Raw genomic sequence first — 27,236 nt, forward strand, 5'->3', positions numbered from 1 at the left:
CGGAGGCATGTGTTGTGTGTTTTGGATACATTTCCTTTACAAAATCTGATTTTCATATAGAAGGGTTTGGATATAGACATGCACGTTTAATATTCTAATCGTAACTTGACTGGTATGTGGATACTGATCATGCATTTCATTTGTTGCTACAGCCTTAGATGTTATGTTTGAACGGCAGCCTTTAATGCCCCTTTTGTGTAATCGTGTCTATGCTGTATGTACCGTACACTATAAAACCTTAACAATCATAATTGTGACATTGTGTGAAGTCTGGCAAACACAAGGTTGTACCAGTTCATAGCATTGACCACCTACAATCCATTGACACAAATAACAAGTAAAAGAAAATGATCTACTCTGTGTCTGTATACAGACAGGTGTGTGAGGGAATAAGTGATGAGTAAAAACAACAAAGATAATTACTGCTCACACTGACCTTCAAACATTTCTACATACTGAAATATACTGTAGCTATTTACACCATTGATTCCCAACTTTTTTTGTTTGTGACTCCTTAATATGAAGCAATATCTACTTGCAAACCCCCAGGGTGCATGTATTTTTGTTGTGAGCAGTTCAGTTGAAGAGTGATTTTCCTTTACGGAAATGTTTTGAATAATTTTTGTGTGCTGAAGAGGTAAAACTAAAATAAAAAACAAAGATTGAAGTTTGAAATCTACTCAACAAAATTTTATGTTGCAGGAATTTTTGTAGTTTCTGCCCCCAGGAGTCTCATGACCCCTGTAGATCCATCTCGAGACACCTTGTGGGGGCTCTGAAACTTGCTTTTGATGTAGTGAATAAAAAGTCAAAATGATGACCTTCTTGTAACTGGGGTCATGTTGCCTTGAATAATGTGGCGATGAGCCATGCATCCTAATTTAAAGACCTCTTCCAGATGTTTAAAAACCTAATCCAGCTACAGTATGTTAATAACCTTTGGTAATCTTATTTAATGTTTCCATAGTAGCTGTGAACTGTAGGAAAAAGAAGCAGAACATACAGTTGGCTCACTACAGACTCCAGCAATGTGGGTGCCATATTCTACCTAATGTGATACACATATCAGTCTGTGACGTGTTTCCAGTTCGGCCTCAGTCACAGGTATCCATGTGATGAAAAGGCAAAGAGGAACCTTGATGTAAAGAAGGCTCACATTTGACACAGACAGTGGACCAGAGGAAGGCTGGCATGACAGTGAAATAAAGTCTGGTCGTTCTGTATGGGATTAGGCTTTAGTTCTTGATAGCAAGATTGCTTCATTCTTCTGAGTTTCTGCACTTTAGTATTCAAGGTTGCTTCTATAGGTGAGAGCCAGTGTGAGCTTTGAGGACTGATAATAGTGCGGGGGAGAGGAGCAGAGCAGAGCCATTTTCTCTTTTTACTAACACACATTAGAACACACTGCACATTCAAGAAAGCCTTTCTTTTACGCATTCATGCCTTGGCACCTTGTCACTGTAGAGGGTCACTTGGTTTTCTTTCCTATGTGCCATCATCACAGCAAAAAGCAGAATAAGCAGTTAACATTCAGCTTCAAATGACAGAATCACAGTACATTGAGCTCACTTACTGTCTCGCTACAACTCTTAAATAAATTGGGCTCACGCTGTTTTAGAGGCGCAGGATTTTCATTGCATCCTCCAAACAGTATTGTGCTGCTTTCTCGTTTTTTTTTTACTATTCTTGTACAAATTGCACACGTGAGATAATTATTCCCCAAAAGAAAGAAAACAGAGAAAGATATCACCACAGGTATTCCAAACACAGAGGGCAGAAATGGTTGATATGCATGAACACAAAGGGAGTGTTTGTGCTACATTAGAAAATGGAAAGCTTTCTCCTGCGCTGAAACATCAAGGTGCTTCCACATTGCTCCCATGAAATACTGTGGCCTCCTGTCTTATCTGCATGTTTATGATAACACGTATCTAAAAGATGCAGTGCTAGTCTGCGCCAGTATAGTAATTAACTGACTCACACACAATTTCCCCCAGATTTTGCCCACCCGCTGGGCGTGTTCGACGCCATGTCGGCTCATGTAGGTAATATGGCAGATTACACCTGTCACTTGTTCTGCTGCTTTTTGTATGCAGAGCGTTCGCTAGATGTAATCCAAGGATTTGACATTATGCAGGGCAGGAGTGAGCCTGCATATACTGTATACATCTCCCTCAGCTGCTTAAAGGGGAATTAAAGTCTGTGATCACATATTTAGATGATCTAGCTCAATCCACGCAGTTTGCCGGGTTCAAGGAGAAGCTTGTTATTATAGAGTTAACACACTGAGACTGCTCATGCCTTTGTTCTGTTTGCAAGAATGATATTACTGATCACGTCTATTTTCTATATGGTGTATATCTCTCATAACATGTATCTTCACAAATATTCAGGGACACTTTCCTCTGTTTCTATACCCTACAGATTGCCTTTTTGTGACTGAATACTTCACCCGTACGCCTCGTAAGCTGAATGCTTTCAACTCCTTCGCCAGTGTGGAACTGTTCCACTTCAATGTGCCTGACGACACCATGATGGCCGTATGGAACCTCATCACCTTCAAGGAGCAAGGGGGCACATTCGGAGACAGCTGCCCAAACCGCAATGTGACTGTGTAAGACTGTTTTATGAGGGAACTTGTGTTTAACTTTTCTTTCCTTGAACGTAGAAGTTGAAGTCTGCTCCCTCTGTGGGGTATAAATAGATAATAGTAAACACTCATATACTTTACCGTAGGGAAAAAAAGGTTACAGCAGCTGGTTAAACCTGAGTGGTGTCAGATAATACTGGTAGCCTCAACATATGGAGGAGCTCCTGTGGAAGCATTAGCTGTATTTAGCTTTTAATTTTGCCCGTCTATATTTATCATATTGGCAAGCAGTGTTTGTCATGAGAGCTTGTCGCATGTCTCAGGTGATTCTTCAGTGTCCCTGTGATGTTATGATTGACATGGTCATGGTTATCACATTCATATATAAAGGCCTGGGTATGATTATTAATGTTTTGGATTTGCATTTTTCATATTTTAAATAGAGGATGCCATCTGTGCTCATCTGTCAGCTGTTCCTATGGAAGGGTTTTATGTGTGACAGATGCCTCTGTTGTTTATGAAAATATTAGGCCTAACAAGGATTGAATTTTGGCTTTGTGATTTATAGGTACTTCAGGTCCGGGGCTCCTCCTGTAATCAACCCCCTGTACACACGCTTCCCTCGGGATACAGTCGTCCCAGGATCCTTTGCAGTGACTCTGACCTGGACTCTTCCAAACCGCACAACGGGAGCATTCAATGTGACCAGCCCGCTCCCTGGAGACTGGTTCCTAGCCGCACATTTACCCAAGGATGAAGGCAAGATTTCAGTCAAGGTCAGTCTGAACATTTATCTCAAATACACGTCATAGTTTTATGTTAGAATTGGAATCTGTGAGTTGTTATTACATTGCACTTCCCAGAGGTCCACTTGTAAAAACAATCTTTCAGTAGGTGACGCTCAGTCATAGTCACTCTTACTGCTTGAGTGAACCACAAGATTCGTCCTTTAACAAAACAAAGAGTCTACAGCCATGCTAGCAGCTCCAGCACAGAGGTCCTTTGAGCTAAATCCTAACATCAGTATGCTAATATGCTCATAATGACAATGCTAACATGCTGATGTTTAGCGGCTATAATGTTTACCTTATCAGTTTTGGGGGTTAGCATGCAAACATTTGCTTATTGGTATTAAATACAAAATACAACTGAGGCTGATTGTCATTAGTTATGTTGGTACACAAACCAAAGAATTTGTTGAATTAAGATTTTGACCTGATGATGGCACTCCATGGAAAATAAGGGATCAGCAAAGTTATTACAATTTATCCTCAGGGGGATATGAATGTCTGAACTTAATTTCATGGCAATCCATTTAATAGTTATTGGAAAAGCTTTCACTAAATGAAAGGTTTGACCTGTTGGTAGCGCTACATGAAAAGTAAGGGGATCCCCAAAGTCAGTAGGAGTCATCCTCTGGGGACCATGAATGTCTGTACAAAATTTCGTGGCCATCAATCCAATAGTTAGCGGACCGACAGACTGACTGACATCGCCATCCCTAAAGCCAAACTGCTAGCATTTCTGAAAATGCAAAACATCTCATCCAGCTTCAGCTGTTTAGAGTACAAGATGAAAATCACTGTTGTGTTATATATCAGTCACTAATGGAGAGCTGATAAGATGGAAGCTTATTTATATGAAAGTGTTATGTAATATAACTTTAATGAGATCTACATCTAAGATATTTTCTTCATGGTTACTTAATTCCCGTTCAGTAGATAGGAAAAAAATCAAATGAAAATGATGTAAATAGTCATTGGGATTAGTATTCCAGTGTGTGCTGCAGAGCCTAAAGAGGCATAGCAGTGTCAGAGAGTTTTTCTTCATCTCATCATGTTCTCCTGTTTGGCCACATAAACACCTGCTGATTTCCATTTCAGGCAATTTATTTGTCACTGGCATTGTGTCTGGTAGTGCTTCCTTTGTGGACTCCGCTGGCTGGCAAAAGTGCACCTGGAATACACAATCAAAAATATCATCAAAAGTTGCCATCAACATTGCATGTACAAAAGAATTGGTTTGCTGTGGGGGCACTAGGAATAGAAACCACTGTGGCTAAAATGTGACCAGCCTCCAATGACACACTGTATAGATGGAAAACATACTTCTTTTTTTTTCTCCAAATTCTGCTCTCTGAAGCAATTTTCTAGCAACCAAGATGTGATATTTTCAATTCAAAAAGGAAACACGGATGGAAGCGATGCAAGCGGAAGAGTCTCACACTGCATTTCTCACAGTCTCAGTCAACAACTGAAATTAGCACACAGTATATAAGGATTTTGCAAGCAAAAACAGCAGTGATAAACCGCATTTACTGTCAAAACACTGATATCTCCATATGTACCTTGACTTGTGAGTGCATATTGTATTTCATGTAGGCATTATTTATTGTTAACTCTTTGGGTTTTTTCATAATTTACTCAATTTTCTCTAAAAATCACTTTAAGAAGAGACCAATTTTCTCAAAAACCAACACTGAATACTATCCAGACATTTTTCCTCTACTTATTGCTATCAGCTCATCGACTAGGTGCATCTTATCCTTATTTGAAGTCATTACACATCATACAAAGCTAAGTGTAAATGAGGAAACTCAGGAGGAGGAAAATGATGACTTCACTGATCATGTTGAAGGGCAAATTATCCTTCTTATATGAATGACACTAGTTTACAGACTGAGCTGTGTTAAGCTGTAGTACTGTAACAAAGACATAACAACAACTGGTTGTGATTAAATTCAATAAAAATGAATGTAAAAAATAATATCTACTATAATTCTGGAGAGGGTAACTAATTTGATTAATCATTGAGAACTGCTCTTCATTTTATTCACTTTTCTCACTTACTCATTATTTTAAAAGATTTTGCTGTTTTATGATGTTCATAAAAAGTAGGGTTTGACATATAGTCCATTATAAATTAGCCTTTTATTAAATGCTGGATATTTGCCAGTCAGTGTTGTCCACTGTCAGTAAAATTGGAGCTCAATCCATGACCACAAATATTTAAAAACTGACTGATTTTCTTCGCACATATTACTCACTAATTCAGTTGTTCGTATGTTTTATTCTTCTGATAAATCCTTGATTTGTGAGCATTTAGGTTGAAACGGGATCATTCAAAACACCTCTCAATATAATGTAATTCAATACAACACTTCCACTAACTACTGACTCTAAAACTGAGATTTCTATCAACACCTTACTGACAGACTGTAAACAAAAGCTGAACACAAGTTAGCTTCATTTATTGCAGCAGTATTGCAGTGTATTGCGTTAGATTGTACAGGTCTATCAAATAAACTGGCAACTCAGTGTATACCCTGGAGTTTTCACTAAAATTGCCTAATCTCAGTGGGTCATTCTAACTGAAGGAGCTAAAAGAATGCAATTAGTCAGGGCTTCAAAAGGGAGTTTTACTGTTCTTTGGCCTAAATGGAGTTTTAGAGGCTTTTACATCCTGCCAAGACTGAAATTCTGGGGAAAATAGATTGATTCCTACATCTTTTTGGTGTAAAAAATGGTCAAATTTAAAGCTGTTGAACACCATCAAAAGCTGTCTGCGCTTATAGTGTAAAAACATTGGCCTTCAAAAACCCATATTGGTTGAGCCTTAATTAAAACACAACCTGCTCTACAAGACACATGTGCAGGTCCAACTTGACAGGCTGTAATAAATCAAAGGGTCACCCCCGCACCTCCTGGACTAATGGCATGCCACAGTAATTGTGGCTGGAGCAGGAGGGGTTAGTGATCAGTTGACAGGAATGAAGGACCTCATTTGGTATTCACACCTGTCCTTTTGAATCAGGTGCAAAAGGCTCTGTTCCTGTTTTATAACAAATTTTACAGCAGATCATGTGTAGAAACAACACACGGCCTCCCAGCTCTAAGTCATGCTGTCCACTCGGCTCATCTCACAAAGTAATGCACATCAAGCGTTAATGGTTCAGAACAACACGCGTGAAATAGTGGGTGCATGTTTCGCTGTGTGGCAGGCAGGGAGGACAGAGTGATATTAATCCGGGAAGCTGACAGGCTTTATGCACACAGTCCATTAGGAATTTTGAGCCAGTCTGAATGATATCTAATCTCCTCTCTACCAGCTTTAAAGAAATATTGGTGTTAAACACAAAAATACCATCTAAACCTCTGCTGTGTTATCTTTATAGGGTCTATCTGAAGAATGCCAGTATCTGTTCCAACCTCAGCTCATTGTCCAGAAGCTGATTGGGATTTCAGTGCTCTATCCTGGATATTTCATCGACCAGATGATCCCCATCCACAACAGATCTGCACTTTATAAGTAAGTCCTCTGACAGAGCTTCCATACCTGGAAAATGCCAAATTGCAGGAAGTCGGGGGAGTTGGTTTTAGAATAACTCACCAAATCATGTGCTATCTAAGAGAAAAATAAGCATTTTTGCCCAATATGTTCTCCCACTTCTCCTCCTCCTCATCTGCCTCATGAGTTATGATTTTCCTGGAGTCTTCTCTATAAAGCTTATCTTGCTATTTTCATTTGAAAAAGATGCAATTTCCAAGTGTGTGCCAAAAGTCTGTGCACCTTTATTAACTTCCCCTTCTCTAAAAGTCACCTCAATCTTGTAAGCAGAGCAATATGACTTTTTTTCTAGGTTTATGTTAATTTTTGATGTGCCTAAAGGCAGCAGAGTCAATATTATGTGAGTGCTACAAAAACAGAAAAAGTTTTGAGATGAGGATTTTAAAATGTTATTTCCATATTTAAATATCACATGTATTTGCATCTAAATAAGCTGTTGGAGGTACGGAAATAATAAACTTTGAATATAAGCACTGGTATTTGCAGTGTACGAGTATTTTTATTAAAGAACAAGTAATTTCTATGACCATTCATTCAAATGGAACTCATATTTTCAATAGTTATGAAGTTACCTCAAAGGTGTGGTCTTAACAAAACCAAAACAACAAAGCATGTCCTATAATAAAGGTAATTTTTATAATTCATAGTCTTCTGGAGAATAATTGTTGGGGCCTTTTGTAAACAGGTTGATTTTTTTTGTCAACATACATCGAATTAAGTTCATTTTATATACAGTATTGTTCTATATTGTGCTGCATACTCTAGTGTATAGCTTACAATGGTGTTATTTCTACCTGAAACATGTATCTGTGTGTGTGTTTGTGTGTGTGTGCTTGTGCAGAGTGTTCATACCCAACTATATATCGAAGGTGAAAGTTCAGCTGGTAAACTGCAGCACCAAGAACAAGAGTAGCGACAGTTGTCCCGTGGTGCTGAAGATAAGAGCGCGGGCGCCGCCGGTGCATAACTCAAGTGCCCTCGACTGCAGGGAGTGGAGCCCTTGTGAATTAGACACCCTTGTACCTGCCTGGGAACAATGGTACTACATCCTGGTGGAGAGATATCTAGGAAACTCTGATGTCTACTTCCGCATCGGGGTGCAGGTGACAGGTGAGTGTAATTTACAGGCAAATGGTGATTGATGAGTCTTTGGGTTATTCTCATTATTATTTCTGGATGGTTGAGAATTTATTTATTTTCACTTATCAAGTGTTTGACAGCAAGGTAAGTAATCCTTTCTAAATTAAATCGGCAATTTTCATTATATTAAATGTTAGAAAAACAAACAATAGAAATATCAAACAAAAAACAATAAGCTAACAGTATTGATTGGGCATTATCAGTCTGGCCATGTGGAAAGAGGCATTCATTCATTATTCGTGTTAAACAGGTAAATTTGAAAGTTATACAATTTAAAATGAGCCTGTATAACTCTGGCTGAACAGAGTAAAAACACAAATGGCGTTAATGAGATAATGTTAAATGCTAAAACATAGAGTAACAATAGCAACATTAAAACAGAGTCATAAATTATAAAGCAATATCTATCTAATGTTTGCTAACATTAGCCACCATTACTGGTCATACCAGACCACGTAAGGCTGTGACAGCAAAACCACTGAGTGCATCGATCAGTAAAGGGTGCATTTTATTACTTATGAGTTTAACTTTTCATTTTTACCACAGTGAATGTTGCATAATCTGGCTTTAACTATAATGTAGCCTTTAAGATCATGAAAAGACTATTTTTAAGCTATTCACCATATTATGAGCTAAAATAGCCCACACATATATTGTTTCATTACATGGATATCAGTTTTAAATTAATTGATAAATAACAATAAACAGAGGAAGGCAGGAAAAACAAACGCAAAGAAGAAATTGTGTATTGTAGATGTAAAACAAATACATTTTTTTTTAGATATAGAACTTGGTTTGCAGAGAAGATATGTAGGAATAGTACAGTAGTATAGTATAGTATAGTATAGTATAGTATAGCATAGTATAGTATAGAATAGAATAGAATAGAATAGTACAGTACAGTATAGTATAGTATAGTATAGTATAGTGTAGTGTAGTATAAAATAGAATAGTATAGAATAGAATAGAATAGAATAGAATAGAATAGAATAGAATAGAATAGAATGGAATAGTATAGTATAGTATAGAATAGAATAGTATAGAATAGAATAGAATAAAATAGAATAGTATAGTATAATATAGAATAGAATAAAATAGAATAGAATAGTATAGTATAGTATAGTATAGTATAGTATAGTATAGTATAGTATAGTATAGTATAGAATAGAATAGTTTAGTAGTATAAGAAAAAAAGTGTTGATCTGTTTATTTTACCTCATAAAGTCTGAAAAATCAGAGATTGAATTATTGTTCTGACACACAACAGTAACTTGACCTTAGCTGGACCAGAGTATTGGCTCCCCAGTATACAGTTCAGATTATTTGTGATATATGTAATCCCACCGTTTACATAATCACTATTCTAACAGTAAGGGCCATCTGTATGCATGAGATGATATGAAAATTTCTTGTCATGATTATCCTGGCCAAAATAACTGTGATTAGCGATATTATCCTAATAATCATCATAATATGCTTAAATGACACTAAAACATATTTGAATCACTTTAACTTACATTAAACAAACATTTTTATTGTGTCATATCTTTTTTTTTGGTGAACATCCTTTTTAGTGAAAAATTAACAAGGACAGATTCAGACTCTCGCCAACAGCAGGTAATCACAATAAGAGTAAAAAAAAAAATCATTAATAAAAAGAATCTACCTCTCACCCTGATATCCAAGCATTAACATTCTCAAGCCTTCAGCCATGGTGACGAATGACTGGAAAGATGCGGGCTCCCCCTTGTGTTAAATGACAATTTAAAGTAAATCAAGAAATCAATCGGACTGTACGTTCATGAGCTAGACAGCTTTTTCAAGTCACTCGTGTGAGGGTATTCACGATTATCCCGATAATGGAAATTCATCACGATTAAATTATCTTGAGTGTTTTTATCCCAATATAAGATAAAATCTTATATCCTCCCATCCCTAGCTATCTGTACGTAGTAGTTTGCATTGATAATAATATGCTACATGAGATTCATCACATCAAAAGCTGCAGAAATTTAAACTATTAATTAATTCCTGGTTTTCCATAGTGGGTTATTCTGGTTTTTTGCTATAATCACTAATGTGGCACAAAATCATGGATAGGTTGTAGATTTGTAATGTTTTGATTATTTTATTGATCTAAAAGCCAAGAACAATATTTGAGTATCTTGGTGTTCTTGCTTCTTGTCTTAATGTGAAAATAACTTGCAACATGTTTTGTTCATGTTCAAGTCCCATCAGGGCTTTTCATACTGTGAGGTGCAGACTGTTCTGTAAATTAGAGCATTTTTACCAATTTTGCCAATTAAACTGAATTATTTAATCAATCTTAGAGGTAATGTGTTGAATTTTCTCCCATCTCTCATTATTTTCAAAGAAATTGTGATAATGTTTATCACCACAATCTATGAGCTGTTTGCCTCCAACCTGCTTCATTATATTCCTTCCTGCTGCTTTTGATGTGTAATTTAAGATGTTGCTGGGGTGGTTTTCTATAAACCTGAGAACTCATAAATTAGGCCAAACAAAAGCTCAAAGTAGATCTCTGCAGCATATCATATCCAATATCCTGCATTATAAAGTCAAATTATAAAGGATTGTAGCCTTCAGTTTGCACAGGAGCTCTTAAAAATGCCCAGGTGTAATTTTGTCCTCGTATCAAAGCAGGAATCTCCAAATGTCTTTTGAAGCGTTTTCAAGAGGCTCGTGCTTCTCACAGATATGTGGGGCAGAAATCGAATTTTGGACACATGTTTTGATTGGAAAAGGGAGCCAGACACAGGCGGACCATTAAGAGGCTTGTTCAAGAAAAAGAGTGGAGCCCAAACTGAGGCGATTCATATGGGATTGCTAAGAGGCCAGTGATACCACGTTTAAGTGCTACATGCTGTTTTTGGGTTGTGGAGAGCCGAGATATTCTTTATACTCCCTCCACAGGGATGGCTCACAAATCTGTGGGAAGTCCACTCCCATGTAGCGATCCCCTCCCTCTGTTCCTCACTGTACAGTGCACTTTGTCACCATGGCAACACAGACACTAATTATTCACACTCTGTCTTTCCCCTTGCCTGCCAGGCAGATCTTACTTGACCTTTTGTGGATTTAAATTGAAGAACACCTCGGGTTCAGGGAAAAGATCATCTGGAGTCCTCACCTTCTTATTCTTTCTTGCCGTTATTGGTTATTGTTGTTATAAGCTTTCTCAGAAATATTTGCCTTACTTGAATACAATTTACAGGAATCGCGGTCGCTGGCTAGATAGGTAGTGGTGAAACTAGGCTGCACTTTATTATTTATTATTGTTTATACAGTATTTTCACTGCAGGTGTCTTGCCCTCAATACATGATTGGGCATTGAAGATAGACTATTTAATGTAATAATAATAATTCTAATAATAGTTATATTAACTTGAATTTGTATTGCACCTTTCATACATAAAATGCAGCTCAAAGTGCTTTACAGTATGGCATTAAAAATGAAACACAATAGACACAGTATAGCACTAAAAACAAAACACATTAGTAAGCGAGTACAACAATATAAAACAATGAGAACAGGGTAATCATGGGTAAAACCAGGGTACAATAGATAATAAATAAATACAAAAAATAAATACGTTCATAAAAATAGAACAAGAGATCCAATAAAAAGGCAGAGAAATAGAAAGAGATAAAAACGTACAACATTAACTAAATGCCTGCCTGAATAAGTAGGTGTTCAGTTGTTTTTTAAAAATGTCAACAGATATATTAACATATCTAATGTAATTTGGCAGGATGCTCCACAATCTTGGAGCAAAGTAGCTACAAACAGTTTCCCCACTCGTTTTGTGGGCTACTTTAAGAACAGTTCAAAGACCAGCATCAAAGAACCTAATAGCTCTTGTTGGTTGATAAGGAGTTAAAAAGTCTGAAATGTAGGAAGGTGATATATCATTAAGAACTTTGTATGTGAGTAAAAGGACCTTGAAATCAATTCTAAAAGAAAAGGAGAGCCAGCTAAAACAGGAGTAATGTGCTCTCCCTTCCTGGTCTTTGTTAAAAGTCTGGCGACAGAGTTCTGAACCAGCTGAAGTTTTCCTATCAGCTTTTTTTGTTAGGCCAGTGAAGAGAGCATTACAATATTCCAACCTGTTAGTGATGAAAGTATGGATCAATTTCTCGGTACCCTACTTTGAGAAGAACGGACTTACGTTGGCAACATTTTCTCAGGTGGAAGAACACTGTCTTGGTCACTTTGCTGATATGAGCTTCAAAACTTAAATCAGAGAATATGCTGTATATGAGAGCAAAATGAAGCCATTTCTATGTATTATGAATGTTATAAAACTGTATGTTTGCACAGTCCTTTCTCTCCCACCCACTCACACATATACATACATAAACATGCACTATATATTTGTGTCTTTACTGATTTTACATTGATTTTTCTTGTTTTTACCAAAGTTACATTTGCCTCGAGCCTGCACTATTTGGTATCTCGGTATTTTTAGGAGTGCTACAGCTGCCTGAACGGACATCAAAATACTTCAAACCCTTTCAGAGACAACACTATGCAAACGAGGCTGAGCTAGAAAAGCCTTTGAAATCCTTTCCCCTTGGGGATTGGCGGTATTTGATGGTACTTTGCCAGTTGCCATCAATGACCATTTTGCAGTGAGTTGCTTTGTGTTGAGTGAAAGCATACTGTTTGCAATTACTGTGAATCTTTGTCTCATTAAAAAGCAGTGTACAGAATTGAACCTTGCTGTTTACATTATGGAAGCCAGCCGAAGGGGATCATTTCAAACATTTGCAAAAGACTGCGTAGCATGCATAATAATGCAAGTGAAATAACTGACATGGTTATTGCCTGTTTGTTTGAGATTTGCCAGGGATTGGCTGTTTGATTTCATGATAGGGATTATTGCATTACACAACATGTTGCAAGGTGCATTTTGAAAACCTTCTGCATCAAACCAGTGGAAATGTTCAGCTCATATTCTTGGTCTTATCTGTCATATCTTTCTTTCCTAATTAGATTGCTCCAAGTCCAATTTGTCAAAGGATCAGTCACAACCCAGTTCCTCGATGAACATGCCACAGTCTTTCGGAACAGCGATGGGTTTCTCCTTGTCTGATACGCTCTCAATGGCGGCACTGCCCAGCCTCTCGCAGAATGCCAGTCACCTGCACACCTCGGAGGACAGCATAATTTACCTCACCCCAACTGCCGACACTAACAAGTGCTGGCCAATCCGTCCGACTCTGAGAAATGAGTTGGACACCTTCTCTGTGCACTTCTACGTCTTCTTTGGTCCAAATATATCGATTCCACCAGACAGGGCCGCCGTGTTCGCCATCAACCTGATGCCAGTTTTAGACAGCGGAGGAGTCCTCAACATGGAGCTCAAGCTCAACATGGTGAGTGCTTCTGATGACACTATTGCTGCTTGTTTTAAAAGCATAATCAATTACTCAAATGTAAACACAAGTTCAAAATGCAAAATTGTAAACGTGCCATTACTCAGACTGGTTGACATAGGAACACTACAAACTCAATCAAAGTTATAAAAATTTTCTGATACCTTTAATAGTCTATTTTTGTATACAGAACAAGAAAAAGAGATTATTTTTTCAATGAGCTTCAGTTACATGTAAAAAAAAGGGGATTGGGCAAGAAAGCTTTGATTGAATTACAGTTTTATTTGATATCTTGACAACGTTTGAGTAATCTAGGTATTGCTTGTATATTGTATTACCACTGCACTCCGGATATATCAGTTAAAAATGTTCACCAGACACCTACAGGATTCTTGAAGGAGACATTTTGTTTCAAGATGTTGGGTAGAGCTCTGTTGCTACCCTTAACCTTCGCCTGCTGCATGATTTACCATTGCAATGGATCAGATTGTAATCAGAAAGGTAAATATGCAACAGTTAACGCTGGGAAATTCCCCAGCAAGCAAGGGTGAATAATTGGGCTCCCCAAGTGTCTGGCTGAGCTAGCCTGCTAAATATGGATGCTCGTATGGTCACAGACTTTGCTGTGGCAGCTGAAAAAGTTCACAATGAAACAGGCGCCAGTGTTTGTGGTTTGTGACATATGTTGTTAATTGAGAGCAAACAAAATGCAAAAATCAGCCAAGAAGGATTTGATGTGTCTTTGTTAAGCTGTCCTTCAGATAGTAATGGCATTAAGAATGCACCTGCAGTGGCTCTGGACGTCTACAGGGAGTCAGAAACTGGAGAGCTACAGGCTGGCAGATGGACTTTTAAACATTTTACTCTTAATAAAAAGCAGCCAGATGATCTTGAAATAACTAGAGGATGAAGCATAAAACAGAAAAAGAAATCTTTGATTATTCAGTTCAAAGGCATACCCTGACATTTTGGTTTATATGTTTTTCTTTGCTGTCTTCCTGGTAGTTAGATTAATTTTCATCTCTTTGCATTCAATAGAGTCATTAGTCCACGACATTTTTAGGTTACGGTACCTGTATCTTAGCACAAAGACAGAAGCAGGAGGATACAGCCAAAAGGAAAAATGTGTCCTTCATCAGATGTAAAAATTTCCATCTTTCTGAGCGCTATAAGAACTTCTCATCTACGTTTGCTTAAAAGTCTAGACTGAAAGTTCTTGAACTTGCTGTGATAGGATCAAAAGCTCCAGAACAGCTACTAAATGGACCTTGTGATGATATTGTCAAATACTGTTCCTCAACTAGCGAGCAAGCCAGCAAACTGGCCACCATGAATCACCTGGGTTTTGTTCAGAGTAAGGGAAGTGTGGAAAGCAGGTGTCACACAGAAAGTTCAGGCTGCATGCAGCACTTGCAGTGTAAATTGCTGTGAGCCCAGAGTTGCAGCTGTTAGTCACTAAAAAAGCTTCAATGCAATTGCTCATTTAACCAACCAAACACATGCTAAAATACAGTACACCTTGTAATGTATGACAGGTTCTGAGCTGCTGAAATGCAGCCTGTATGCTGCCTCCAGATTTTATGATACGCTAGGCCAAACACATCTTTCATTTCTACCGAGCACGCAGAGATGAAATTGATAATCGATCTTCTCATCTAACCTTCTGCAAGAAAGTAAACAGGCGTATTTCCCCAAATGTCATAGAAAAATACAAATTGTTCGTTTTTCAGGAAATGACATTAATTGACTGAATAATTAATTGGATGGTTTATTGATTGAGTGCTTGTTGTGACACAGTGGGTAAATAATTACCGTCACCTCGCAGAAAGATGGGACTAAACATAAATGGTCACACTGGTCCTTTTCTTTGTGGAGTTTTCTTGTTGTCCTCGTGTTTTCTGTATGTGTGGTCCAGTCTGGAGGAACTCAGGACACCTGTGTGTTACCTTAACAATAGCAACCTGATCGGGGTGTTTTTCTGTCACATGCATGCTGGGATAGATCCTGATCACAACAACCCACAACCCTATGCCCCAGTATAGTCATAAGTGGGTATAGTTGGTTAGAGTCTGTGGATGTCACAGAGAGAGTATGCTGTGATTGTTGTATGAGCCGTGAGATGTATTCTTCAGAGAGCCTGTCATGCTATATTATTCTATGGACAGATTTCTCCCCCCTCAGCGATGATCTGTCACTTGCTTGTCACAGGCGCAGAATCCAGTCAGCCGCTGCCAGTGGGGGACTCTGGCAGATTTGCAGGGCTTTAGGAGACAATAGCTGGAACTGCTTGTCTGCCTTGCATCAGTCCCTGTGAAAGAATGTGAAAGGAATGCATATGGCTTTTATTTCCAGTGATACCTCAACTGGCACTGGATCAGTTTCGCTTTAGATCCATTTTTAAAAGTTTTCTTTAGGTAGGGCTTACGCAGAGAGAGAAATCGTAAGCTCCGTAATGAGTATTGTTATTCCTTGTTAGCTTTTATATGTTACAATTGTTTTATCACAGTAATACTTGTTTGAAAAGGGGTGTTTCGTTTGAGCAGAAAATGTTGAACTGAAGCAACTCAAATGAAAAATGTTTGGTGTTGCTAAACAGCACTCTTGCAAAACCAGTTTATTTAAATCATACTGTCAAATTTGAATAAAAAATACAGGAAAGTTTATACATTTTTGAGCCAAACCAAAACTCATCATAGAGTTGATTTTAATTAGTTTGGGTACTGGGATGTGCAGTATGGTGCTATGCGTACACAAGCCAACTTCATCCACGTTCTTGTATCAGTTGGCATTGTGTCCTGCTTGGCACATGTTACCAGCAAAACACTTGGAAAAATTCAGCAAAGCAAAAGCCACGCGAGTACTGAACAGAGATAAAATGTTGGGTTTTTTTTTTCCTATCTGTAGCGTTTTTGTGATCAGAGTTGAAGCATCTGCTCTGTTGTAGGAGTGCTTTTGAAGAGATCTGAACTCAGAAGTTGTTCTGTAGTATTTTGCTTTCAGTCGGTAACCTTGAGCGTTGCATTGTCAGAAGATAGTGCTCCTGATTGAATTGTGCCTCTGCCACTCACATTTCACATCATAACTGCATAATGGATCAGGCATGTAAATCACAATATTAAATGTGATTAATGTAGGAATGTTCCTGACAGTGTGACAAAGTGTTTTACAAGTGGCAGCAATGAATAAAACCCAAACAAAATTATCATTAAAAATTCCAGGCATGGATTTATAATGGAGCACAAAATAAAAACAATAACAATAACAAGAATTGAACATAAATTAACAAGAGATCATAGCATGTCCTGACAACAAAGAAGTGACTGAAGCCCTCTCTGAAACCTGGGGCTCTGGACAGCAAAGACACATGTTGTTCAGGAACGGTCAGCAGCCTGCATGAAGGGAAATGAGATGAGATGGAACTGGGAGATAAAGCCGACAGAGCCGCAAAAGTTATCGGTGCCATCTTGATTTCAGTTCTACACAGGCGTGGTGTATCAAACAAGGAGTTTCCTGGTTCGGATGATAGATCTAACAGGGATAAAACATATCACAAAAGACTCTAGCTTCCTTAATTTGATGTGTTTCCTGGTGGGAACATAACATGTGTTTTTTTTCAGATGATATGATACCAATAGGATGTTAGAGGTGTAGCAGTACATAGACTCTGATTCTGAAGGCTGACTCTAAAGGATTTGTGTCAATACATATAAATTATATGAGCTATATCATTAAATGTAGTTGGAGTGAGGGATATTAATTTTTTAACATTTTACCAGGTACAAAGTTTGCCTTTGCTGATTTATTCAGTAAGACATAAGGAGGTAAAACCAAACATGGAGGTACACTGGCATGGCTATATCTAAGTCACCTGATAAATGTTTACCTCTTAACAAGTAGTGGCCTGAATAAAGGCAGATGTGGGAGTTTTTTCCTCACTTTATTTGGGATGCTATTCTGTTCTCACCAAAGAAAAACTCTAATTTGAAGGCACAAAGCCTCATGATTTTATCTGTGTAAAACATTTGAAGATTCCACTTCACTGCAACAACAGGAGTGCATTCAATACAGAAGAGCTCAAAAATAAATGAAAAGAAAAAGAAAAAAAATAGGGTACGTAGCTTATAGTTGAGGAAAAAACATTTACCATCTTTGTGTGTCTTTGAATTTGTTTCAGTATTACTTTGACTTATTCTGAGTTTTGAATTCCAAAGAGTTAAAGGATAGGTTCACAATTTTTCAAGTCTGTCTTAAAACAGTAATCAGGTATCCTTATGAAGATTGAAACATGTTTTGCTCGCTGTAATCATTCCTCCTGTTCATACTGGCTATTAGAATATTCCCACCTAAAATGTGCTTACAATGTAAGTGATGGAGACAAAATCCACAGTTCTTTTTTTAGCAAAACTGTATTTAAAAGTTTATCTGGAGATAATATTCAGTCATCTGAGTTAATTGGATATCTTCCAAAGTTACAGTCTTTTTAATAAAAATTTCCCTGAAAGAAAAAAAATGTGTCTCGACTGTGTTTTTCTGTTCAGCTGCAGTGGAAGGATTGTAAACTTAATTGGTAATTTGGCATTAAAAAGACTGTAACCTTGAAAAATATTGACTTGATTTGACTCATTTGGGCAGCTAAAGCCTCATACTAGCTTCAAATTAACTTTTAAATATGTTTTTGCACAGAAGGAAGATTGTGGATTTTGTCCCCTAACACACATACATTTAAAGTGCATTATGAATGGGTCTCTTAATGGCCACTGACCTGACTGCTGTTTTGGGAAAGACTTGAAAATTTGTGAACCTATTCTTTAATTTTCAAAGAGACCAAGACCATTAACTATAATAAAAGTGGTTTAAGAACCATGGCTATTATATTTTAATATGTATTTTTCATGCTTTTGCATGAAAAATTGTTGCCTGTTAAAGAGTTTAATCTCATTTTTAGGGGAGATTTGAAATAGAAATGTAATATTTATTTTCTGATCATGTTGATTTAGAGTAATCATACCACATCATATTGTAGTAATATTCAAAATAGTGACTTAAGGCAGTTTTCTTTTTTTCATTGTAATTGCCAGGAGTCTCAAAGAAAGCAGGGTTGTCCAAACATTGTAATTATATTTATGGCTGGAATTTACTTGAGTGTCTCCTGGTACACAGAGACACCATTACTAAAGATATTTATTTGCCAGGAAGAACAAGTTAAGGGGATTTTGAACCACAACACAACTTTTTCTTTTGTTCTTCTTTTGATTCGGGGTATGCCAATTACACTGTTCAGAAAACGGTCCCAAAAGGGTCATATAAAACCTCTGTGGAGCTCAATGTGGGCCAGGAAGAGGAGCAACATACTTAAACAACTTTGTCTCAGCCATGCCATCGTATACTGTGTCTTCTCAGTCATACAGGCTTAATCAGACAGTCTAAAAATGACAATACTGATGGTGTAACTTTCTTGGTTTGATTGTTTGCATGGACACATAACGTGACAAAGGCCCCTCCTTGGACAGAGCAGCAGTGTTTTGTTGCTCTTGTAGGGCTGCAACTAATGATTAATTTCATTAGCGATTAATTTGCTGATTATTTTTGTGGATTACAGGATAGGTTCACAATTTTTCAGCAATTTTTCTTTAGCAGTCTGAGTTAGTCAAACCAAGAGAATATCTTCCAAAATTATAATCTTTTTAGTATAAATTCCCTATTTATGCTTTATTTATTTATGCTTCTCTGGACAATGTTTCCTTGCCGAGCTGTAGTAAAAAGACTAACTTTGGAAGATATCCAGTTGATTTGATTAACTTGGATGACCGAAGTCCTATATTTGCTTCAGATAAACTTATGAATACATTTTTGCACAGAACGAGGACCCCATCACAAAATGACTGAAACTATTATTCGATTATCAATATATTTGCTGATAGTTCTGTCGATCAATTAATTGATTAATAGTTGAAGCTGTAGTCTCTTGAGCAACATTTTGCAGGTAAACCATAACTCCACTGTAACTTACTGCTGCTATCGGTTGAAAACTGCACCTTAACTTACAGCTTATTGTGCAGGGTGTACGTTGTGAAGCTATATCGTGTAGAAAAACACACAAAACTGTAATAAAAAATAGTGTTGGACTCGTTATGGGCCAATATATATTAAGGGAGAAAAAAAAAACATCCTCTCTTTCATCCTTTCTTTCTTTCCAGCCAGAAATGTTGATAACAGTCACTTCATAAAGAGAGTCTGGCTTGGGGACTCCCCCTGGACCTTTGGTTCGGTAATCTATCCATGAGTGTTTCTCACTCAATCCTTCATCTTCATACGGTGGAGGAAAGTCGGGACGAAAGGGGGGAGGAGGGGCGGACTATCTTGAAGTGCCAGTGGGCGTGATTGAGTCTTACTACCAAGAGAGTGCAGGCCAGATGGTGAGTTTAGGAGGCCTGAAATCTCAGCACCTGGCAAAGTGTTTGTTGAGTCATTGCATTAATCAACAACTTTGCCAACTCCCTGCATATACATTATGCTCATTTTGTGCTAGGGGGGGAGATAGAAATCTTATTTATTCAAGAACTAATTGCCCAGAGTTACCCCTACCATGAGAGTATTTCCCTATGAACACAACGCAAACGCATGTTATGTGTAAGACAGTTTCAGGTTTAGGGACACTGTGAATAAATCAGGAGGAATTTTGAAACTTATGAAGTGTTAAATTTGGTGCTATAGTGCACATTCATGCCTTATGAACACATGCAGTATTTCTCGCTTCTATCTGTACTCCTGTTGTTCTTTCACTGATACAACAAATTGGACTGTACTGGTCTCCTTTCATCTCTTAGCAGAATGAGACAATTTGTATAAGCATATGCAGTTCCCAACGCTTGAATAATTCTTCAGGATTTTTTTTTTTTTAATGCATAAGCATTGATGCTTTAAGGAGATAAACTGCCAACATCTTCATCTAGGTGCCTCGGGCAGTCGGAGGGAACGCAGTTTCACTTGATTTGTTAGTTTTAAATTTTACAGTGTGATGGCTGAGAGGAAATGAGACTTGAGGTAATCATGAACAGTGTGAGCTCACCGGCATGATGGCAGCAGATGGTTGATGGTTGGATGGATGAGTGACGTTTGCTTGTGTTTTCCTTTTGCAGTCTACGCTGAAAGGCGCTAATGTCACAGTGTTTGGTTGCCTGAACCACGGGATGCCTCTCTTCCTGCAGGAAAACTCATCACTGAAATGTGAATCAGGTATGTCACATTTAACGAAATAACAAATTTAACAAGATGGCCATACTTTTATAACCCCCAAATTGATATAATGTGTATTGTTTCTTATAATTATTCAAATTAATTAACACTTTTTCTTTATGGGTGTAAGGCTACTTCAGGTCTTCACATTTGGACAACACTAAAAACTTCTTAAGCTCTTTCAAGTTTTACAATTTCCACTATTCATACACAGGGCTTACATTTACATTTACCTTACATTATATTTGAGTTTATTCACTTGAACTGGTACAACTTCCACGTCAGCTGACACTTCAAGCTCAATTTATTGCTCGCACACTACAGACATTTCAACTCTTTTCTCCTTTCAGTGCTTTAACTTCACTCAGAGCTTACAATAAAGTTAAAACTTCAACTTCTTTTGGCACTTCCATTTTGACTGCTGTTTCACCTTCTTTCTGTATTTATATATCAAATCAAACTGCTAAATTTCAGCAGCAAACATACCTGAAAAGTCTTCAGAAAATCTTGCCTTTTCTAGTGTTTCTGTAGGAGTGCAGGCTCTTTCATTTTCCAACTCTGTTTCAGGGTATTATCTGTCATTACAGAAACAAAACCCTGCTCTGTCATTGTTTTCTTCTGTTGCAGAATCCGTGGCCGGGTTTTTCCTTTCCGTGAACGCCTCCGCTAACATCACCAAACTGAGAATTCCCTATCCACAAACAGGCACCTGGTACCTCAGTCTGCGCTCTCTGTGTGCCACTGAACACGGGTGAGACTGTCAATAATACCTCTGCATTTCTTTTTTTCTTTTTTGTTTCTCAAAGGCTTGCATTTTGTGTCACGAGGAAACTTCACTGAAGTACCTTAAAAAGTAAAGTAAAAGATAAAAAAAATGGGTCCCTATGCCTTATTAAAAGGACGAACAACTGGCACAAATTTTTAAGTGCTTAAAATGAAATAAAATTGTGTAGAATGTATGCTTAAGAGTATTTAAAATCCAGATGGTCCTCAAAACATAATTTACAAGCAGAAATTAATTGAAACCAGTCACATGATGGGTGCTCATGAATTTCACAGTCCATAATCAGTTCTTTGGCTTGGTCCCAATCTCCCGAAGCAACCACTGTGAGACAATATTTGCTGTCAATTACAGGAAGACAATTGGAAATATAGGATATTCAATTTTTTTAAAAACTCATCTGCGTATAACAATCCCTAGGTTGTTTACCATAATTAATAATTCAGTACTCTAATGAAGACACCATGCTCACTGTTTAAATGGTGCAGCCTCCCTCATTCAGCCACATCCTTTCCCATCTGTCACCCAACAGATACATTTGGGATTGGCTTCTGGCAAACACCTAGCATATGACATGGAACAGGGTTAGATTTTGAGCTTTAAAAAAACAGATATCTCATGTAACCATATTTTCATGTTAACAAATATGTTTTTTGTTTGGATTTGTTTGTTGTAATTTGCATAGACCTTATGAGCAGGGTACATTCAATTCCTGCACCCATTGTGTTCAGTTTATTTCTCTTGTTCAACATAACAACAGGACATCTGTTGCTTGCTCTGGGAAAATGTTGGGTCTCTGTAAAATAAAGAGTACGGTCTAGCTAGGCCTGCTCTATGTGAAGAGTTCCCTGAGATAACTTTTGTTGTGATTTGGTACTATATAAATAAAACTGAATTGAAAAAATGAATTGAATTGAAACTCACATTGGGATATTTTCACTGAGTCTACATAAATTGAAACATTCAAATTGTTGTTAGACTCTCAGACTAAAAGAGCAAGAATTCCTTTTCTTCTTGTTTTGTACCAACATTCAATATTCACACAGGTATCATATTATACACAGACACTATATTCTCCACCTCTAGTACCGTAAGCAGACCAAAATGCATTGCGACTGCAAGGCACAACTGTTATCTTTTCTTGTCTAGAAAATGTCTCGTAATCTCTATGGTTTTATCCACTTAACTGTACACTTGAATCCACAGATGAATGCAATAAGCACATACTCCTTTTCTATGGGTTGTTTAAAGTCATTGTGAGAAATGTCAGAAAGAAAATGTGGGGAAATGTTTCTTATTAAGTTGTCTAATGCAATGTTATTCACAAGATCAGTATTGAGTAAGTATTAGCTATTCAGCAGATTGAGCTGTTTTGACGAACCTTTAATGGCATAAAAATGTGAACAGAATGAAATTAAGCAGATTTTTCCGGGGCCACTCTGGAGTTCCAATTGAATCTGAATAACAGATAATAACAGATGGTGTGGGACATGGACTTATCCTCACATGAGAGCTTTGCTGTGGTATGGAAATGTGGAAAAGCTTTCACATTCCTATTTGTTAGATTTCCGCAAATTTACACATGCTAAATAAATCAGGTCTTCTTAGAGAGGAAAATAGGTAGTGTGAATGACAGGTGCTCTTCAAGGCTACAATTAAGTTGATTGATATAACTTTTTATAAAAAGAACAGCTGTGTCGACTAAAAGATGGGTTCCAGCAAGGAAGCACATTTTTTACCTCCTGGAGTTTCATTCTCCGTGACTGATTGTAGAATCCAACAATTACAAAAGTGGCAACGCAAGCACAAACATATTTTCTGTCAGCCCATGTAATGTCAGAGATAAGCAAATCATATATAGGTCCATTGTGCAGTTGTTGGTACAGTTAACTGCATAAAAATGATTTTTTAAAAATTTGCCATAATCATTATCAGGCCATGAATTCTGACCAAACCATTGTGCCGTATGGTAAATATGTATTTCCAGAAATAGAAAAAAGACATTTAAGATGAAGTAGTTTAAGATGGAATGGATAGTTCTTCCTGATTATTGTGAAAATTTGATGTACCTAATTAAGATATCTACCTATTGAAGATTAAGCTATCACAGTATCATTATTGGTCTATAAAGCACAGACATAATTTGTGGAAAATGACCTTTAGAATTGCTTATAATCTCCAAAGAGTTGTGATGATGATAGTCTACAGACATGCTAGCGTTTCTTTGAGGCTGCACTTTCAGGCACAGTGGTTCTTTGAGCTAAATGCAGAGGATCACCAAAGTCATTCATCCTCTGGGAACCATGAATGTCTGTGCACAATTTCATGACGATCCATCCAGTAGCTATTGAGGTACTTCAGTCTGGACCAATTTGTTTGGTAAAAACAACTGCCTATAAATAAAAATATCTAGTATGAGTTAAGAATATGCAAATTGATATCCATTTGGAAGGACGACCTTCACAAATTTCCATCTTTATACAGTTAAAAATACACCTAAATTTATCAGTGTTTCAGTACTCATGTTATTCATCCCCATTTAATATTCCGCTTGTCTGTGACTTTCCAGATTTGAAGTATGCACCAATGTCACCGCCGAGGTATATATGCGCTCTTACCTGACTCCATGCATCAATGACTGTGGGACATATGGACAATGCAAGCTTCTGCGCACCAACAACTACCTTTATGCTGCATGTGAATGCAAAGCAGGTAACTCTATTGCAATGAAGTTTTTCTGTTGGTTTGCTGATTTGAATGTGTACATAATGCAGTTGTGAGCTAAATTCAGATTAGGTAATTATGTCTACTTTTGATTTTATTTTATGTCCATTTTATTTTCAAATTACATGCACATCACAAAACGCCATCTATGGAAGGCAATTACAGACAAAAACAAAGCAAGTTGTTTTATTTATGTGGAAAAATAATTGTATAAATATGGTGTGTACTCAACATCGCCTTTATTTATTAATCAGTAATTAATAATTAGCAAAAAGCATGATAATGAATTAATAATTGGAAGCCTTTTTCAGCAGTCAAAAGCTTTTTTGCATATAAGATAAGATAAAAGTTTCTGTGGGGAAATTGGGTCATCACTGCTGCAAAGGATTTCTAATTTGTCGGAAAATACATCATACAGAGTGACAAGGAAATGGGAAAGAACAAGGTGGGACGCCACAGGTCATTTTACCAGAATTGGACTGAAAATATGGTGATTAAATTGTATGTGCCATTGTCCAATGAGTCATACAGCGACCTGTTATTAATCTTCCAGTATAAGCCGTTTTGATAAGACAATAAAACACACTCTTAATTACGAACAGCTTTTTAATAAAAGATGAGCTTATGAAACTAAACAAAGCGTGTCCTCAGAGGCTTTTTTAAAATCCTGCCTTTGATCTTCTTTTATCAGAGCTGGTTTCTCTTCAGATAAATTCATTGTCATACTTCATATATGTGTGACTGCTTCCTGGCAGGCACTTTGCATTCAGCTCTTGCCCTTGGCCTGTCTGAAACCCTCCGTTCAACAGGGCTCACAAATATTTAATTCACACTGTCTTATCCAATCCCCCACTTGATAAGGATCCAATTCAAGTGGCAAAGCAGTAGTGTTTTAACATAGGAGGAGTTCACACCAGGAGGCTCATTGTGCAGGATAAACAACTTCACATATCTGTTTTTGATTATTTTTCACTGAGAAATGTGGGGCTGATGAAGCATTCATCTTGTCTGGAGATAAATATTTTATTCATTTTAAGAGATACTGTAAATTCTAAAGGGATGAGCTTTTGAAACAAACTGATTCATCTTCTGTAGATTTTTTTTCTCGTCTGTTCAGCCAAAAGATTTAAGGAGACTCTCCTAAAGTTTGTGTAGAGTTCAAGGAAGACAGAAACAACTCTGACTTCAGTCTTTTTCTAACTCACAAAGGCTGAAAAAACAACAGCTTCCTACTCTCTTAGATCTTGACTTTCTTATATCAACGTACAGTGCTGACTGTGTTTGTGTTTGTCTGTTAGGCTGGGATGGCTGGGGATGCACAGACAACTCGGAGGCCTATTCCTACAGTTTCCAGCTCCTCTCCACCCTGCTGCTCTGTCTCAGTAACCTCATGTTTGTCCCGCCAGTGGCCATCGCAATCCGAAGCCACTACCTGCTGGAGGCTTCAGTTTATATATTCACCATGTTCTTCTCCACTGTGAGTGACTGCCAAAAAATCAAAGTGGTGCATGTTCTACTCCCTGCTAACCTTTGAAATATATCTGGGTGTTATACCAGCACAAACTATTGGTGAAGTAGCACTACTTCTACATCTACATCTGCTGATTTTTTCTTATGAGACCTCAGGAACAATATTTTTTCCATCAGTTTCTGTGATAGAAAGAAATATTTTGATGATGATAAGCACAGCTCTTGCTTTTATTTTAAATGCATGTCACTGATTTAAAAGTACCCTGTGGACTTTTTGATTACTAGTGGGGCTGTGGAGCAATGTTTTTATCGAGTACACACACAAGGACATGCATGAACATGAGGCAGGTGACACCTATACACATTTCTGCTACTGGTGTCACACTATTCCGCAGATTAACGATTGATGGCTGTAAAGCGCAAAGAAATGTAGCAATGCGCAAACAAAGGCAAGGGAAAAGAAGACTGTAATGTCGCAATCATGGATGTAAACACTGGACAATCTAAAGTATTAAAAAAATTGGCTTAGCAAATGTTTAAGGAAGAAGGAAAAGATTAGGTTAAATGAGAATTCACCAATATTTAGAGGAGGCAAGGCAAGGCAAGGCAAGTTTATTTTTATAGTACATTTCAGCAACAAGGCAATTCAAGATGCTTTACATACAACATTAAAAGCATCGAGACAAAGTACAAAAGAAACACACCATAAAAGGACATTTAAATACATTGAAGACAGTCATTAAAGAGCCAAGAGAATAGAAAATAAAAACAAGCTAAAATAGAACAAGACAGATACAAGAATAAAACTTTCAGTGCAGTGTAAGAAATGAATAAATATTTGATTTAATAAAAGGCAACAGCAAACAGAAAAGTCTTCAGCCTTGAACTGAGAGTTGCAGCAGACCTGCAGTTTTCTGGGAGTTTGTTCCAGATATGTGGACCATAAAAGCTGAACTCTCCTTCTCTGTGTTTAGTTTTGACTCTGGGGACAGAAAGCAGACCTGTCCTAGATGACCTGAGAGGTCTTGATGGTTCATAACGTAGCAGCAGATCAGAAATGTATTTTGGCCCTAAACCATTCTGTGCTTTATAAACCAACAGCAGTATTTTAAAAGCAATTTCTTTCTTTATTTTAGGGAGACCTGTAAAGACACAGTAGTCGAGTATACTGAAGATAAATGCATGGACAAGTTTTTCCGAATGTTGAGACATAAGTCCTTTAATCCTTGATATATGCTTTAAGTGATAGTAAGCTGACTTAGGGCTGCTCAATTATGGCAAAAATCATAATCACAATTATTTTGGTCAATATTAAGATCATGATTATTTAACATGATTATACTCACTTACTCACGGAACAGAAATTATCCATGTTATGAAATGTATCAACCCACACAGACTCATGTGCAAGTGACACGCATTTCATGGAGCTCCCAGTCTATTTCTGTTGCATTTAGTGAAGCATAATCTGCACAGACAGCTGTTTAGATCACACAAATATTCCGCTGTATGTGTTCTGAACTTATTAACAGTATCTACGTTGATTGA

The 27,236-nt window shown here is 37.4% G+C and overlaps 1 protein-coding gene across 1 annotated transcript in view; it reads left to right on the plus strand.

Annotated features, from left to right (window-relative positions):
* Positions 1 to 27,236, plus strand: part of tmem8b (transmembrane protein 8B) — a 43,240-nt gene that overhangs the window by 2,239 nt on the left and 13,765 nt on the right. The window contains exons 2-10 of the mRNA XM_067615370.1: positions 2,425 to 2,614; positions 3,159 to 3,366; positions 6,765 to 6,898; positions 7,779 to 8,047; positions 13,095 to 13,477; positions 20,617 to 20,713; positions 21,341 to 21,464; positions 24,064 to 24,206; positions 25,517 to 25,695. Of these exons, the coding sequence (XP_067471471.1) occupies positions 2,425 to 2,614; positions 3,159 to 3,366; positions 6,765 to 6,898; positions 7,779 to 8,047; positions 13,095 to 13,477; positions 20,617 to 20,713; positions 21,341 to 21,464; positions 24,064 to 24,206; positions 25,517 to 25,695 (1,727 nt within the window). The remainder of the gene's footprint in view (positions 1 to 2,424; positions 2,615 to 3,158; positions 3,367 to 6,764; positions 6,899 to 7,778; positions 8,048 to 13,094; positions 13,478 to 20,616; positions 20,714 to 21,340; positions 21,465 to 24,063; positions 24,207 to 25,516; positions 25,696 to 27,236) is intronic.

Source organism: Thunnus thynnus, chromosome 2, assembly GCF_963924715.1.
Source record: "Thunnus thynnus chromosome 2, fThuThy2.1, whole genome shotgun sequence".
Taxonomy (NCBI): domain Eukaryota; kingdom Metazoa; phylum Chordata; class Actinopteri; order Scombriformes; family Scombridae; genus Thunnus; species Thunnus thynnus.